Source organism: Schistocerca cancellata, chromosome 9 (genome assembly GCF_023864275.1).
Source record: "Schistocerca cancellata isolate TAMUIC-IGC-003103 chromosome 9, iqSchCanc2.1, whole genome shotgun sequence".
Taxonomy (NCBI): Eukaryota; Metazoa; Arthropoda; class Insecta; order Orthoptera; family Acrididae; genus Schistocerca; species Schistocerca cancellata.
The window spans coordinates 59,810,928-59,829,494 of NC_064634.1; the positions used below are offsets into that span (position 1 = coordinate 59,810,928).

At 41.0% G+C, this 18,567-nt stretch overlaps 1 protein-coding gene across 4 annotated transcripts in view; it reads left to right on the forward strand.

The window, feature by feature from the left end:
- Nucleotides 1–2,485, forward strand: part of LOC126100793 (fatty acyl-CoA reductase wat-like) — a 253,262-nt gene extending 250,777 nt beyond the window's left edge. For all 4 annotated transcript variants that reach the window (XM_049911417.1, XM_049911416.1, XM_049911415.1 and 1 more), the window contains one exon: nucleotides 1,617–2,485. In XM_049911417.1, coding sequence (XP_049767374.1) covers nucleotides 1,617–1,716 — 100 coding nt within the window. In that variant the 3' untranslated portion in view covers nucleotides 1,717–2,485. The remainder of the gene's footprint in view (nucleotides 1–1,616) is intronic.
- The last annotated feature ends 16,082 nt before the right edge of the window (nucleotides 2,486–18,567 follow it).

Here is an 18,567-nt window from a genome sequence, read left to right on the forward strand (position 1 = left end):
AGGACTACATCCAGCATCTCTACGATCGTCTCCATGGGAGAATAGCAGCCTGCATTGCTGCGAAAGGTGGATATACACTGTACTAGTGCCAACATTGTGCATGCTCTGTTGCCTGTGTCTATGTGCCTGTGGTACTGTCAGTGTGATCATGTGATGTATCTGACCCCAGGAAAGTGTCAACAAAGTTTCCCCATCCTGGGACAATGAATTCACGGTGTTCTTATTTCAATTTCCAGGAGTGTATCATAGTACGACACATAGTTCAATAGATATGAGGTCACGGACACTGAAATGCGTGAAAAAATGCCGCATCATGCATGAAATTTTAATACATTTATTCTTTACCATTAAGACACTCCTACAGTCAAGTCAACTTGTGGAAACTCCTGAACCTAGTAGAACATTCGCCAGCCTTCAATGCGAAGCGCAAACGGCTATAGGCGAGAACATAGCTGACTATAGAGCTATGATGAGGTGTTACCATAGAGACGCTTACAAAATAGCATTGGAGACACTTGAGGCAGCTGCTCCCCGAGTACAGAAACTGTTTCCTATTTTCAAAGGTTTTTTTGCAAAAACACGGAAATGAAAGTTATTCGATATTACGTTACAAAGAAAATTCACTTCTGTTCTGTTTTCGTTTCTAATAGAGAAGTGGCAAAATGCATACACGGGTCAGGCCGAGTTTGTCAGCTAGTATTGTGAATAAAACGAAGACAAGTCGACAGGGCACCCGAAAGCATGTCCTTAACAGCTCGCTCTGTTTATAAGCAACGTAGTAGTACGGTAACCAATTACTATCTCTACATCTACATCTACATTTACATGATTACTCTGAAATTCGCAGTTAAGTGCCTGGCACAGGGTTCATCGAACCAGCTTTAAGCTGCTTCTCTACCGTTCCACTCTCGAATAGCGCGCGGGAAAAAACAACACTTAAATCCTAGCATGTGAATTTTGGTTTCTCTTATTTTATTTTGATGATCATTTTCGCCCATATAGGTGGGCGCCAACAAAATGTTTTCACACTCTGAGGAGGAAGTTGGTGATTTAAATTTCATGAGAAGATTCTGCAGCAGGGAAAAAAGCCTTTGTTTTAATGACTGCCACCCCAGTTCGTGTATCATAATCGTGGCACTCTCTCCCTTATTTCGCGATAATACAGAACGAGCTGCCCTTGAAACGACTTTACGATGTCATTTAGTACAATATGCAACGATACTACTCCAAATTCAAAACGTTTAAAGTTCTCGCCTAACGCATAGATTGTGATACACTGCCATAAGTAACTGTCATGTTCAAAATTTGCAAACATTAATTTTTAAAGTACAAAATACGACTCACTTCTGTATAGTAGACATTTTTACAAACTGAATGCATCTGAACATGGTGTTTTATCATCTGTACGACAGAGTGCTATGGGTCTGTAGCTGTACAAACTTGAACTATTTTATTGGGAGCTATTTTTATTCTTCCATCTGCTGGTTCCATGAAATGTGGTTCTCTCAAGTTTAATGTCGCCAAAATAGCCTTTCCAACTGTTTCTGTAACGTAATTCTTAATTCTGAATAATTAATGTGGTTATTTCTCAGAGAAAATTTTGTTTTTGTTCTTAGGTTGCTGTGGTTACACAGAGCAGTAAACACACTGATATTCCTGTTACTGGCTAGCATCGCGTGGAGAGCCGGTAATAGCATCATTTCCGTCATCCGCTGACAAAGGGCAGCTGGAGCTACATAGACTTCTGCACTAAAAGTTTTCGGGAACATTACATGGAATGAAGCACTGAAGACTCAATTTTTCTATGTACTGAAAGTGTGATAATATTCTGTGGCAAACACTAAGAAACAGTAGCCGAAAATAGTGTTGATGATGGTGGAGGAAGAGAGGAAAACGCGACCCTACTGATGAAGGAATTTGTGCCTTTGATTCTGTCCCACGAAGTCAATCACCAAGAAAAACTGTACTCAGCTGAGAGAACTTCAGTTACAGTGTGTCGCCAAGTAGCACGCATGGGCAAGGTTCACACATTACCACACTGAAACACACTAGTGCAGAATGATTACTCATTCTGAGCTGACAAAACTCAATAGATAACGCAAGTGAGCCTAGATAAATGACATATTAAATATGTGTACTTCATTCATTAATTTGGTGCAGATTCACTTCTGGTAATATCAGTCATGATTCTTGTCATGATTCTGTCAATTTATTCTCATACATTTACCACTGAATAGCAGCTATGCGTTTTGTATTGTGATTCATCTCATTTTTCAAAACATACTTCTACTGTGACGAGAAAAAAAAAGTCACGTGGCTGTATTAACTTTTCTTAGTTGATAGTAAATATCACCCACTCTGAAAAGTCAATTTCAATGCAGAAAAATAACTTACACCCTACATATACAGACACTGGATTCTATAGATTACAACAACTACAAGAGTGCATTATTAAGAACATAGCTCACAACAAGTTACTGAAACTTATTGCCTGAAATTTTTCTAGGTAGTCACTAAAGCCCTGGAGAAAATTGGTCTTTAAAGGAAACAAATTACTATCAACATTTAAATTAAAAACAGCTGTAACATATAACCAATACATCATTACATTAAAACTATGAGTTAAAAGTAAGATTTGTGCAACGTGTGACTGTCAGTTTGTAGAATAAGCCAAGGTTATCTATAGAATGTACAAGAAATTTTTACAAAATACCTTTTTCTAAAGAAATGCTTTTTTGTGCAAAGTTTTGTCTCTTGATGGTATATGGGAAACTATACAATCATCAAACTCCTCTTGGGTTGCCAGTTGGTTCAATACACTGAGTATGTGCAACATTTCAAGAAGCACGTTTTTCTAGCCAGCGGTTGGCAGCATCCTGTGCATTTACACAGTACCTGGAGAAGATGTTTTTTTTTCTATTGACTATCTCTGAAGTATTGTGTTATATCGCTCTAAGGAACACAAATATCTTGTATTGGTGACCACTCTCTTCAGTCCTCCATGTTTCATTATATCTTTAAAGATAACTTGTATTCTATTGTGTGTAATTTAAATAGGTGTATATATCTTGAAACACAAACATTGTAGTACATTGCCCAAAATTAGTGACATAAATCAATGTAAAGTTTATATACAACCTATGCTGTAAATTAAATTGTACAGTTAAATACACAATTCTTATTTTAATTGCAAAATAAAGTTAATTAAATTATGTCACAAACTGAATTTACCCTGTTCTGCCTATCATCTTGTTGATCTACTTGCTCTGAGAACTACAATACCCTTGTGATCTTTGTTACTGGCTTATTTGGTTTAACTGTATTCATCACTTTATAATATACTTATTAGCCCAGAATACTGTTTGGTTTCCTGAATTCTGCCTCTTTGCTCATATTAAATAACAATATGTGAGTCCTATTTTTGATTAGCAATGGAAATAAAAGATAATGGGTATTCACAGCATATGGCATCTTTCAACTATTTCTTTTCAGTTTTCTATGTCAAGCCTTATTGGTTTCAAATGAATTATTTTATATGTTAAATGTTCAGCACAATTTTTCCTTTTTGGCTGTTTGTGGTTTGTACAACAAAATAAATACAAATATTGCAGCAAGTAGACAAAAATATTGTATGCTAAAGGTAATTCATATCGCCACTCTTCTTTGCAAACAGTCAACATAAATCCATATATGGAGACCTGTAGTTCACTAAATATATGTTTTATAGTGAAGTGCACATCACAGCTGAAGTGCTGGAGAAAATGTAATCACTATTCACAAAGTACTGCAGTTTATGAATATTAATCCATATTTGCCCTGCAGTGATATAAAAATAATGGACTACATCTGTAAGGAAACAGTTACTATTATACATTATCCTGACGTTATTACAAAACAATAATAATGTACTACTGACTAATAATATTACTGCCTAAATTTTTAAAAGTATTTGGCTTGATCAAATGCAATAAAAAGTAGTTAAGAAAAATTATCAGTAGCATACAGTTTCTGTTACTGAAAGGACTTTCAGTTGAAGAGACTGCACGTACCTCACATGAGCATAGTGGAGTGTGTGTTGATCTGGCATTTTCTGGCGGATTAAAACTGTGTGCTTGACCGGGAAAGGAACAAGGAACCATGGCCTTTTTAGATCAAGAACAGAGTTTTAATCTGCCCGAATGTTTCAGATCAGCCCACATTCCGCTACTAAGAGAAATTAATTTTGGAAACAATCTGCCATTCTGTGGCTAGGCCGCGTCTTACCAATATCCTTTCTTCCAGGAATCCTAATCCTGCAAGGTATGACTGGAACTTTGGTGAATTTAGGAAGGTAGGAGTTGAGGTACGGAAGAAACTAAAGCTGCGGCGGTAGATCGTAAGTCATGCTTGGATACCTCAGTTGGTAGAGCATTTTCCCACGAAAGGCAAAACTCCAAGGTTTGAGTCCTGGTCTGGCACACAGTCTTAATCTGCTAAGAAGTTTGATAACAGTGCCCACTCCACTGCCGTTCCGGTAAGCTGTCCTTGTCGGTGAGAATAGTTCGCTCTTTTTACCACACTTAAATAAAATTGTCTGTATTATTTATAAAGACACGACTGGCTCACTCATTGGTACTAGTGATCTAATTTACGGCTTCAGTTGCACTTGTTGAATACTGCCTTATGCAGTCACACAGTGGATACTACATAACACTAGGATGAAATAGGGTAGTGAACATTAGTAGTTCACGTTCGTACAAGTCAGAAATGAGGGTTGTCATGCTTTCAACTACCCACTTTCAACTACTTTTCAAAGTCACCCCAACATGACAGCAACTCTGTGCTAGTGCATTAACTTTAGCTTGCAATACAAAACGATTGTCAAGTTCTGTTGATAATCCTAACTTGAGCATTGCTTAGTGGAGACTAAATGAACTTTGGGCCCATACATGGTCACATTAAAGCAAAATTGTAACAAAATATCCCGTTTTATATTTGGTTACAGTAAGCATACAATGAAAAAGCCACAAATTGCCCCATATTTCGCATGTTACAGAAAAATTGTAACATAATGCCCCGTACATCGATATGTTAAAGTAAAAGTGTAACATACTGTCCTGTTCGTCGCAATGGTACAGAAAAAAAACGCAACAAATCCATCGGCCCTTACGTCACAATCATTACAGGGAACTGTAACAAACTTCTCCATATGTTGTGAAGATATGGTGGACAGTACTGGGGCAATGGTGGCCAGTAGACAAGGTGACTGCCATTACCAAAGTCATGATGGCTACCACTGCCACAAACGCATGGTGGATGCTCCTGGGACAGTGAACGTCAGTTGACAAGGTTGTAAGTAGGCTGTTTAGGTTTTTTTATTGGTAACGCCACGTAGCGCTCTATATGAAAATCACTGACTGCGCTGTGTGCAGTCTGTGGCTGGTTTGCATTGTTGGAATATTCGCCACTGTAGCGTTGGGCAGTTGGCTGTTAACAGCGTGTAGAGTTGTGTAGTTGGAAGTGAGCCGCCAGCAGTGGTCGATGTGGGGAGAGAAATGGCGGAGTTTTGAAATTTGTAAGACTGGATGTCATGAACTGCTATATATATTATGACTATTAAGGTAAATACATTGTTTGTTCTCTATTAAAATCTTTCATTTGCTAACTATTCCTATCAGTAGTTAGTGCCTTCAGTAGTTTGAATCTTTTATTTAGCTGGCGCTCGCTGTATTGCAGTAGTTCGAGCAACCAAGATTTTTGTGATGTAAGTGATTTGTGAAAGGTATAGGTTAATGTTAGTCAGGGCCATTCTTTTGTAGGGATTTCTGAAAGTCAGATTGCGTTGCGCTAAAAAAATATTGTGTGTCAGTTTAAGCACAGTCATGTATAATTGTTCAAAGGGGACGTTTCAAGGTGACTACTATTACCCCCAATACGGTGACTACTGCAACCCTAAATACATTATAAAAACTAATGTTGTGGCGATGGGTTTCAGCTACTGGATCACAACTCATCTTTTAACATCAGGAGCTGACAGTGTATGTTCCACAATCTGACAATAGATGTGAGCTACTGAAACTCAAAACTGAGTTGTAAACACAGGAGGTAAGAGAGTTCGTGCCATAATCTAATTAAAAAAAAAAAAAAAAACTTTCTGTGTTATTTATCAAAACCTAACCCCCAAAGAACTGCACATATGAACAAGTCTCAATATGTCCGAGAGAGTAAACATCCATTTGCTGCACAGAAAAATACGACGTACTTGGAAACTGCACCAATGTACTTGCACAGTCGTCAGCAAGTCTAATTATGACTTCACTTCCGTTATCCCTCCAGAATTTAGAACAAGTCTCTGCTGGTCTATGTGCTTTCTGACAAAGCGTACATACACATCTTAGAACAGTTTCCCTTAACGTCAGAAATATGCAGGCCCTCGCCCACCCTTCACGTCCCACCTCACCACATGTGTGAGACGATAGACTAGGCAGTGGCTAAGCCATGTCTCTGTAGAATATTTTCTTCCATTTGTGTTAGCGACACAAGGTGCGCAGGAGAATTTTTGTGAAGTTTGGAAGGTAGGAGATGAAGTAGTGGCGGAAGTAAAGCTGTGAGGGTGAGTCGTTAGTCATGCTTTGGTAGCTCAGACTGCAAGTTGGAGGCCCAGTCTGGTAAATTGGAAATTTGTGGTAAGGTCTTACGGGACCAAACTACTGAGGTCATCGGTCCCTAAGCTTACACACTACTTAATCCAACTTAAAGTAACCTACGCTAAGGACAACACACACGCCCATGCCCTAGGGTGGACTCGAACCTCCGACAGGGGGAGCTGCGAGAACCGTGAAAAGACGCCTTAGACCGCGCGAACCGTGAAAAGACGCCCTAGACCGCGCGACCCTGGTCTGGTGCACAGTGCTAACCTGCCAGGGTGTTTCACACCAGTTTATTGTACATTTCCATGTTTTTTGGCAGTCTGTTATTATCTTCGGAATGAAAATACACTACTGGCAATTAAAATTGCTACACCACGAAGATGACGTACTACAGACGCGAAATTTAACCGACAGGAAGAAGATACTGTGATATGCAAATGATTAGCTTCTCAGAGTATTCACACAAGGTTGTCGCCGGTGGCGACATCTACAACGTCCTGACATGAGGAAAGTCCCCAACCGATTTCTCATACACAAACAGCAGTTGACCGGCGTTGCCTGGTGAAACGTTGTTGTGATGCCTCGTATAAGGAGGAGAAATGCGTACCATCACGTTTCCGACTTCGATAAAGGTCGGATTGTAGGCTAACGCGATTGCGGTCTGTCGTATCGCGACATTGCTGCTCGCGTAGGTCGAGATCCAATGACTGTTAGCAGAATATGGAATCGGTGGGTTCAGGAGAATAATACGGAACGCCGTGCTTGATCCCAACGGCCCCGTATCACTAGCAGTCGAGATGAAAGGCATCTTATCCGCTTGGCTGTAACGGATCGTGCAGCCACGCCTCGATACCTGAGTCAACAGATGGGGACGTTTGCAAGACAACAACCATCTGCACGAACAGTTCGACGATGTTTGCAGCAGCATGGATTATCAGCTCGGAGACCGTGGCTGCGGTTACCCTTGACGCTGCATCACAGACAGGAGCGCCTGCGATGGTGTACTTAACGACAAACCTGGGTGCACGAATGGCAAAACGTCATTTTTTCAGATGAATCCAGGTTCTGTTTACAGCATCATGATGGTCTCCTCCGTGTTTGGCGACATCGCGGTGAACGCACATTGGAAGCGTGCATTCGTCATCGCCATACTGGCGCATCACCTGGTGTGATAGTATGGGGTGCCATTGGTTACACGTCTCGGTCACCTCTTGTTCGCATTGACGGCACTTTGAACACTGGACGTTACATTTCAGATGTGTCACGACCCGTGGCTCTACCCTTCATTCGATGCCTGCGAAACCCTACATTTCAGCAGGATAGTGCACGACCGCATGTTGCAGGTCCTGTACGGGCCTTTCTGGATACAGAAAATATTTGACTGCTACCCTGGCCAGCACATTCTCCAGACCTCTCACCAATCGAAAACGTCTGGTCAATGGTGGCCGACCAACTGGCTCGTCACAATACGCCAGTCACTACTCTTGAACTGTGGTATCGTGTTGAAGCTGCATGGGCAGCTGTACCTGTACACGCCAACCAAGCTCTGTTTGACTCAATGCCCAGGCGTATCAAGACCGTTATTACGGCCAGAGGTGGTTGTTCTGGGTACTGATTTCTCAGGATCTATGCACCCAAACTGCGTGAAAATGTAATCACATGTCAGTTATAGTATATTTGTCCAATGAACACTCGTTTATCATCTGCATTTCTTCTTGGTGTAGCAATTTTAATGGCCAGTGGTGTATGTTTCAGACATTCTTGACTTATTCCACATCCATGACGACCATTTAACTTCGGATTTATGCAAGAAACATTAGTTTCTGACCTTTCTTGTAAATATGTATCACATATTCTTGTTTCACGATATGTTCTACATCCTCGATAGTCTCTATCGAAAAAATCTATTCCTTATCCAATGTAATACAACCATGACCTTGTTGAATTCCTACTATTTGCTTCTGCAATGAAATGTTCCGTTAAATACGCCGGTAACAGGTTACTCAAAAACTGTGTTTGTGTTTATTTTATATAACGTGTAAATTTTATTACACAAGAAGTACGCTACTTCGATTACACTTAATCGAATATCTTACGCCAACCTCGTCTGTATCAGCCATGTTCAGTCGCTCCTGGCCACAAGGAAGTCCGAGTCTCAATATGCGGCGCCAGTGTACACTAAGGTAACAAAAGTCACGCGATAGCGTTATGTACATGTACAGATGGCGGCAGCATCGCGTACACAAGGTATAAAAGGGTTAGTGCATTGGTGCTGTTGTCACTTGTACTCGGGCGATTCGTGTAAAAAGGTTTCCCACGTGATCACGGCCGCGCGACGGGAATTAACAGTCTTTGAACGCGGAATGGTAGTTGGAGCTAACGCATGGGACATCCCATTTCGGAAGTCGTTGGGGAATTCAACATTCTGTGATCCACAGTCTCAAGAGTGTGCCGAGAATATTAAATTTCGAGTATTACCTCTCACCACGGACAACGCAGTGGCCGACGGCCTTCACTTTAAGACCGAGTGCAGTGGCATCTTAGACTTGTCAGTGGCAACAGAAAGGCAACACTGCGTGAAACAACCGCAGAAATCAATGGGGGACATAACGACGAACGTATCCGTTAGTGCAGTGTGGGGAACTTTGATGTTAATGGGCTATGGCAACAGATGACCGACGCGAGTACCTTTGCTATCGCATTACCTGCAACGTTTCTCCTGATCTCGAGACGGTAGACAAGTGGAAAACCGTGGCGTGGCCGGGTGAATCACGATTTCAGTTGGAAGGAGTTGGTGATAGCGTTCGAGAGTGGCACACACCCCATGAAGCCATGGACCCAAGTTTGTAACCTCCCCCTCACTTATCGACCTTAATGACAGTGAAAAATTAAACCGCGTGTACCTAATGGAAATTTGGGAAATGCAGTCGTCACCGAAGTTAATCTGTTGGTAAAGAGGGAGGAAAGGGTTGCATCTAAAAAATGCTAATGAAACAGGTGGAAATTAATTTTGAAAAGGGGTAAAGTTAATAAAGAAAGTAAATGTGCGGCCGTTACGTTAACAATTAACTAGCGATAATTAGATATTTGAGATTTGGGGGAAATTACGGTCGCCAGTCCTAAGGACAATTACTATAGTAACTGAAAAAGAAAGGTTATTACACATATAATTAGCACTAGAAGGGTGGCAACTGAAGGTTGACACGTGCAGTGTGAAAACTGAAAGTTTGTCAGAAGTAATAAATTTCGCTACACTCTGACTTAATTTAGCAAAAGAATTAATAAAACAGGAAAATCGAAAGTTAATTTAGTGACTGAAGTTAATAGTGAGCTTTCTTTCTGAAGCACATCGAAATTCAGTAAAATAAGGTTAGTCTTGGGCTACCTCAACAATAATTTCAAAAGCTACTTGAATCTACGCAATTTAGAAATAAGAGATTTTTAACTTTGAACCTGAATTAAATGATTCTGAACAATTAACAATAGTAAAATTTAGTACGTACCAAGCTGAGCTGCAGTCACAGGTAAGCTAAAATACGTTAACAAAACTCGCACTCTTAATTCGTGCTTGTGTAATCTAAATATTGTAGCCAGCTATGAATACTTTAACTGAATTTTGAAATTAAAGCAGTGAAATGGAATGATATTACTTTAATGCTGGCGTATGAATTTCAAGGACACTCGGGTTCTGCGGAGCGTCACACAACACACCTGCTCCACCACCCTACTCCAGCCAGACCCTCTCTGCTCTGCCCGCGCTCCACGCGGCAGAGTTCACACTACCAAAGATCCTAAACACTTTGGTTCTCCACACGACCTATCGATGTAATCGTTCGATAACATAGTTTTCCCTAGGCAAGACACAGCGTAAAAATACAAATAATATTTACAAAATAAACAGATTATACATCGACATAAATGCATAAATATATATATATGTACAAATAGTAAAAAATTACTATATACAAAGACACAGAAATGTTATATCTTCAGGTAACAAAATAAGGAAAAAAATTTGCAGTGCAATAGATGTATATAGGAGGATATGCATTTCCGGCGTTACAAGTTGTCAACAACGCACAGTGCAAGCTGGTGTTGGCTCCATAATGGTGTGGGCTGTGTTTACACAGACTGGACTGTGTTCTCTGATCCAGCTGCACCGATCATTGACTGGAGATGTTTATGTTCGTCTAGCTGGAGACCATATGCAGCGATTTATGATCTTCGTACTCCCAAGCAACGACGCAATTTTTAAGGATGACAGTGGGCCAGATTAACGGTTTGAAGAACATGTTGGACAATTCGAGTGAATGTTTTGGCCACCCGTATCCCCCGACGTGAATCCCATTGAACATTATCATTGGACATAAACGAGAGGTCACTTTATGCACAGCTTCCTGAACCGGAAACATTTTCGCATTTATGAACGGCTATAGAGGCAGTGAAAGTGAAGAAGAATTACAGGATCTGCTGAATGGGATGAACAGTCTTTTGAGTACAGAATATGGATGTAGAATAAATGGAAGAAAGACGAGGGTTATGAGAAGTAGCAGAAATGAGAACAGCGAGAAACTTAACATCTGGAATAATGGTCACGAAGTAGATGAAGTTAAGGAATTCTACTTCCTAGTCTGCCCGCGGTAGCTGAGTGGTCAGTGCGACGGAATGTCAATCCTAAGGGCCCGGGTTCGATTCCCGGGTGGGTCGGAGATTTTCTCCGCTCAGGGACTGGGTGTTGGGTTGTCCTAAACATCATCATTTCATCCTTATCGACGCGCAAGTCGCCGAAGTGGCGTCAAATCGAAAGACTTGCACCAGGAGAACGGTCTACCTGACGGGAGGCCCTCGTCACAAGACATCATCGTCATCATCATCTACTTCCTAGGCAGCAAAATAACCAATGATGGATGGAGAAAGAAGGACATCAAAAGCAGACTGGCACTGCCAAAAAGGTCATTCCGGGTCAAGAGAAGTCTACTAGTATAAAACATAAGTCTTAATTTGGGGAACGAATTTCTGAAAATGTACGTTTGGAGCACAGCATTGTATGGTAGTGAAATAGTGAAACGTGGACTGTGGGAAAACTGAACAGATGAGAATCGAATCATTTAAGATGTGGTGCTACAGACGAATGTTGATGATGATGTTTAGTTTGTGGGGCGCTCAACAGCGCGGTTATCAGCGCCCGTACAATTCCCCAACCTTTGCTCAGTCCAATGTCGCTACTTTCCTGGATGATGATGAAATGATGAGGACAACACACACACCCAGTCATCTCGAGGCAGGGAAAATCCCTGACCCCGCCGGGAATCGAACCCGGGACCCCGTGCTCGGGAAGCGAGAACGCTACCGCGAGACCACGAGCGGCGGACACGAATGTTGATAATTGGGTGAGCTGATAAGGTAAGGAATGTCGAGGTTCTCTGCAAAATCGGCGAAGAAAGGGACTTAGGAAAAACATGACAAGAAGAAGGGACAGAATGATACGGCATCTGCTGAGACATCAGGGCATAACTTTTATGGTACTAGAGGGCGCTGTAGAGGAACAAAACTGTAGAAGAAGACAGAGATTGGACTACATCCAACAAATAATTGAGGACGTATGTTACAAGTGCTGCTCTGAGATAAAGAGGTCGGCACAGGAGAGGTATTCGTGGCGGGCTGCATCAAACGAGTTAGAAAACTAATGAATCAAAAATAAATAAATAAGCAAAAAAATAAAGGCAGCAAGGCCCAATACTTCTACAGGCGACTTCCAACGACTTTTTGAGTTCAAGCCACGTTGAGTTGTTGCACTACGCCGAGCAAAAGAAGGTCCGACACGATATGAGGAGGTATCCCATGTCTTTGGTCCCCTCAGTGTATGGTACTTAACCTCGACTGGGTCAGCCGACTGTCCTGTGTTCGCTGTAAGTACTTTTCCATCTGGTGCGTCGTCCACACACTGGGGTCGCTGGTAAGCAAGCCCACTTGCGATGACGACAAAGGCGGAACTGTACTATGTCCCTCATCATCCCCCCGCCACCCATGCTGCTTGCTAGACACGCGCGACTCACGACCCGCTCTGCTTCAAGCATGATAGTATTAGTGATTCTAAACACACAAACGTCATATGAACACGTGACTTGTTCTGAACAACATCCGAAGAAAATGACGAAAACAGTGGGGAACAGAACGAAAACAGATGATAGTACAGGGAATATTGTGATCTGATGTTTTGTTTAATTGTGAACATTTCCTCTCAAAAGATGTTCAAAAGGTCCACTGTGAGCCTCAATGCATTTTGCAGCTCTTTTAGACAAGCTGCTGTGATGCTGATGTGAACTCATTCGTACAGTCCTTTACTTGAGAGCACGCATGTAAAATACTAGCGAGAAGTTCTTCCTTAGTGTCCAATTTGCGCCTATAGACTAAGCTCTTAAGGCAAACACACAAACAGTAATGTCATGGAACAATATCGCGCGAGTTCGCTGGCTAAGAAATGACTCCATGAACTCGTCGCTGATACATGCGCAAGAAGAGTGCGCATTGAAATGCTTAGTAAAGACAACACAACGTGGACTAATGTCGCTTTGGCTCTGTTCGCATATGAGTGCTGGTGAAGAAGGAGGTGCAACTGACGTCTGTGATTTTTGAAACAGCTGTATGTCGTACACGGTTAAGAAAAGGGCATAACTTCATTTGAAGTTTTTTCTTCAGAACCACCACTACTATTACTCTTCAAAGCGTGCACCTTTGCTCCTGACTCACCCGGTATAACTAAATACGTGTTGGTTGGTTGGTTGGTTGGTTGGTTTGGGGAAGGAGACCAGACAGCGAGGTCATCGGTCTCATCGGATTAGAGAAGGACTGGGAGGGAAGTCGGCCGTGCCCTTTGAAAGGAACCATCCCGGCATTTGCCTGGAGCGATTTAGGGAAATCACGGAAAACCTAAATCAGGATGGCCGGACGCGGGATTGAACCGTCGTCCTCCCGAAAGTAACTAAATACGGCCTCTAACGATTATAGCCAGCCGTAATCATGTTAATTGCTTCGCAGCTGTGACTGAAATACTTTTTTTTAAAAGCCTATTATAACTCTCCCTCTACTATTGTAATTTAGTATGCTTTTGCTCAAATAACAGAAACTCTGTTTCTACGTTGCCACGTATAACTCTCTCACTAAAATTTAGTTTAGTTTCCAAATAAAGTACACTGTGGAACGTTAGTCCTGTTAATAGGAAAAGCTAATCAATAGAGTTACCCTTTTTAAAGGATTTGACCGTTTGTTGTGTCTAATGGATAAATAAATCAGACTATTCACTTCTCTTCCTAAGCTCTTACCGAGCGGTTAGATAGAGACGCAGTATGAATAGTATTATATTGAAGCTAGGACAACTCAGTTACAAGTTCATTTAGTGGTTTCAAACATGTACCAATGGTCGCTAGCCTATTCCGGCAATGAAACAGTGAAGTACTGGAAAAGCAACAGTATGAATTTTGCCTACTTTCTTGCTACTGTTTAATTTGGTTCTTCAAATAAATATTACTCCACTTAATCAATGTTTGACTACACGGTTATATTTTACGTTTTTCAAAGAGAAAAAGCCCAGTACATAACTTCGAGGAAGCTAAAAATAATTGGTCAGGGGAGACCTTTAGAAAAGCACTTTCCATAATCACCAAACTTAAATACTAAAATACTTAGATACTAAAGCACGCACTTTTTATACTGAACATTTCGCTTCAAAAAAACCTCTTTCTTACTGAAATTTATTTTCAAAAGCTATTACTCTTTGAACTAATTCTGTACAGTCATTTAAGAGATTCTAGTAACATGGCTTCACTCTGACTGAATTTTACGTTAGCAAAGTTTTACCTTATCACTTTGGAGTAGTTAAGAAAACCTTTTCTTATTATTTACAGGAAAGAATTTAAATGGCGCCTCTTTATATTAACTTGGAACCTCGTATGTCTGTAAATCAGGATACTCGGATTAATCAAACACCAGGAAGGAACCTTATATAGGCGTACGATTAGGATGAAATAACAGGGTGAATCAGTTCCTTTAAAGTTCAAGAATGATTATTAAACAGTTTGAATTAATGGTTCACGCTGTGCAAAAGTAGAAATACAAAAAAAAAAAAAACTCTTATGTGGCGGCTGTAGGCTTGGGTATGGCGAACAATTATGAGTGCTACTCTACCCACTGCGCGGCCTGCAAGTGTCTTGCTGTATGGCCTCAGTTTCTCTTCTTGACGTCGTTCAGTTTTACACACAGCAGCCCAACAACTCGTAGCTATACCGTAAGCTGTTTTTAGTCTTCATCCGAGGCATTTTGTGCAAATTTGCAGGCAAAGCTTCTCCTGCTCCACAAAGGTGTTGCCTCAATCATTGCTGCCTACAGGCAGTGTGACTTAATTCCCGCGCTTGCTCAAGGTAGCGCGCTAATTCGCCCTTGCCAACTCTTCCACTCCCCAGGGCCACTTTAATTTCAAACAAAAGCACACTAGCTTTTACACAACACTTATTTCTTACATCGTTCCTAAGCCTGACCATTTCTTAAACTGTCAAATTTACATCAACATCAACAATTTATACACACAAATATTTTTAAATACAAAATTTCATCAGAACATTATTTAAGGTAATAGACAATTTACATAGTATTTTGCATACATTACTCATATACAATGCAAAGACCTACAGAAAATAGAGTACCAATATGCGAAAATTTTAAAGCAAAAAAAATTATAGAAATCTAAATGAACTATAAACAAATAGTGTTATACTTTGACTATTTAAAAGCAATAGTTTAATCTGACTAGTGCTACATATTCATACACCAAAACGTCGTGTTGCCTAGCTACGATACTTACCCATCACCAACAATAGTGAGTGGCTTGTGAGTCAGTCCTATCCGTGTGGAGCGTTACAACACGTCAGCCTGTATTTACTCCACATCAGTTCGGTCGCGTGTGGTGTCAGACAGTATCTGTAATTTAGGGTCCATGTATTCCCATGGGCCTTTGTTTTTATCAGTGGTCAATTTACAAACAGCTGCCAAAAACATTTGCAAGCCTGTCCCATTACGTTTCTATCTGCATCTTGCTTTCGTGAGTACTTGCACGGAGAAACTGATCCTTCAGTGTGTTGGCAAATATCATAAAGTACAGATATAGACCATCATTCATAGCCATCCCGGAGTTTATCTGTGAAACTTCATGATACCCATGTCAGAATGGCTGACCCAGGCAAACATCATTACAAAGAAGCAACGTTAAGATGCGTGACTCGGGTAAACCGCCTTGTGAGGTCGTATTTCTATCATTTTATCGGCGTGGATATTTTGACGAGATAAGTGTGGGAAAGAACGATGTGGTCTGCATGCATGAGACCCAAATCGCTCTATTGCAGAGCTGGATGACATTGCCATGACCCTGTCACTCTTCCTTGTCTTCTCTCTCAGTCTTACCTGGTATCGGCCCCACACTGCGGTGTAATATGCAAAGGTAGGTCATAGGTGGGTTCTATTAGCTAACACTTTTACAGGTAAAATTGCATGTCCTTAAGGTATTTCCAATGAATCTGATTTGCATCTGACTTCAGTGTAATTAATTTCCTGTGGTTACTACAGTTGCCGGCCGGAGTAGCCGTGCGGTTCTACAGTCTGGAGACGAGCGACAGCTACGGTCGCAGGTTCGAATCCTGCCTCGGGCATGGATGTGTGTGATGTCCTTAGGTTAGTTAGGTTTAATTAGTTCTAAGTTCTAGGCGACCGATGACCTCAGAAGTTAAGTCACATAGTGCTCAGAGCCATTTGAACCATTTTTTTTTTTGTTACTACAGTTGAAGTCGCTCTGGTTGCATAACACAAACGTAACTCCCCGTCAGAGGTTCGAGTCCTCCCTCGGGCGCAGGTGTCTGTGATGTCCATAGCGTAAGTTAGTTTAAGTATTATTAAGTAGTGTGTAAGCTTAGGGATCGATAACCTAAGCAGTTTGGTCCCATAAGATCTTGCCAAAAAAAAAAAAAAAAAAGACGAACGTAACTAACACCAGTAACTGGCTGACAATCGCGTAATTGAAAAATAGTTAGGTTTTGCACTAATTTACACAAATGCGTCACATTTGTTTTTGGTTGAGATTTCACCATTCTGCGCTAAGTGTCGATCGACAGCGAATTTTTCCGCGTATAGCTAGAGTTTTCAGGCGTCTCCTTTATACTCAAGAACAATTAGCGATCAACCTAAAACGACGTTCCACAGCTATTCTTCCGAACATTTGTAAAAGATGTTAAAATAATTCTTCCTTTGTTTTGAAAGGTGGTAGTACGGATCAAAACTAGAAAACTGTGCCCGGTAAATATGAACTCCAAATGCATACCTTAAGAGCTATGAGAGCTAGTTCATCTTCACTGCTGAAACACGTCTCTTCTGCTGCAAGATCTTCGCTCTTACGAACGACGAACAGAATACTCTTTTGTCTGTTGTTGTACAATTATATAGGATAAACATCTGTTATTACCGCTACTGTTAACCGTACTCAAAGTTCTGCGTAAGTGCAGCGGATATATTAGTGGTTATGAAGTCAGTTTATTCTTTTTTTAAAATGCTTTGACGTTGTAGTTTTATCTTGTTCTTATCGAAATGGAAGTCTCTTATTATTCCCAAGGAAACGGCAAACATGATCTTGTGTCATAGTCAGGCGAATGGAAGCAACCGTCTAGCAAGCACATTACACTAGCAGCTCTTCTGTTTTACACTAACAGAATAATATGCTCTCATTTTTTTGCTCGTTGTTTACTACATTCCTTTGGTCGTTCGTAGTAGCTACAAGTCTGCAGTAGAAGCAATGAGTTTCACAGCAGCGAAGATGAACAAGTGCTCTCAGCTTTTATGGTACGAATTTTAGATCGAATGTTAACTACACGTTTTTTTCTTGTTTGGTCGCTACTACTACATCCCAAAATGTAGTGTGCTCATTTTTAACGCCTTGTATTTACTGTGGACTGCAACAGGCCCTTAACATTCCCATGGCATGCTCCAGAAACTGCTGTCGCCTCTGACCGTTTCTCTCTGTTAAGAAGTAAGTAATGAGTTCTGTCTACTAGGAAGTCCTTAAACCCAAATACTCCGCAAAAACCTACTTACAAAGTTTGAAAAACTAGTATTTAGTGGGGAATCTAGGTCCGTATTGCTTCCTCTTCCAAGCCCAGACTTATTACATGTGCACAGAGGTATTCTTCCCTGCTCTACATACGAATGAAAGGGGGAGAAGACTTCATACATGATACAGTGTGAAGTATTCTGTGCCATACACTTCACACCCGTTTGCAGAGTATGGATGTGGTCGTAGATGTAGGTTCAACCACAAAACTGTTCCGGCTTTCGGTTAGCATTAATACGCTTCACAACGCCCAACTGAATTGAACGCGTGTCAGAAATCAAAGAACATGGTATCAATCCAGGCGCCAAGTTAGTCAGTTAATTAATTAGTTTCATGTTCCACGCCTAATTTGTACTATTAATTATACTGATTCGGAACGAGTCATTTCTCATTCGCATTACTCATTTACATGTAAACTAGCGAACGAAGCAATCCTTCGCAGTTGCCAGATATGTAAGGGAACTACATATACATCCTAAATTCCTTGCCCCCTCTCTCTGTCCACATTTTCATTCCTCGCTCTCTCTCTCTCTGTACATCTTTCCTTCCCCCATCTCTCTGTGCATAACCTCCACCCTCCTCTCTCTGTCCACCTCCTCCTCTCCCCTCTTTGAGTGTTCAGTTGAGTATCGTGTAAAAATTTGACGTAAACCCGTCAAGATCTTTTCAAGAATTTTGTAACAATGTTTCCCATTTATACATGACATACATATTTATATATGTTATAAAAATATACAGGATAGTGACCGGATAGATGGTGCTGTAATAGTCACAAACATACGGCTCACAATT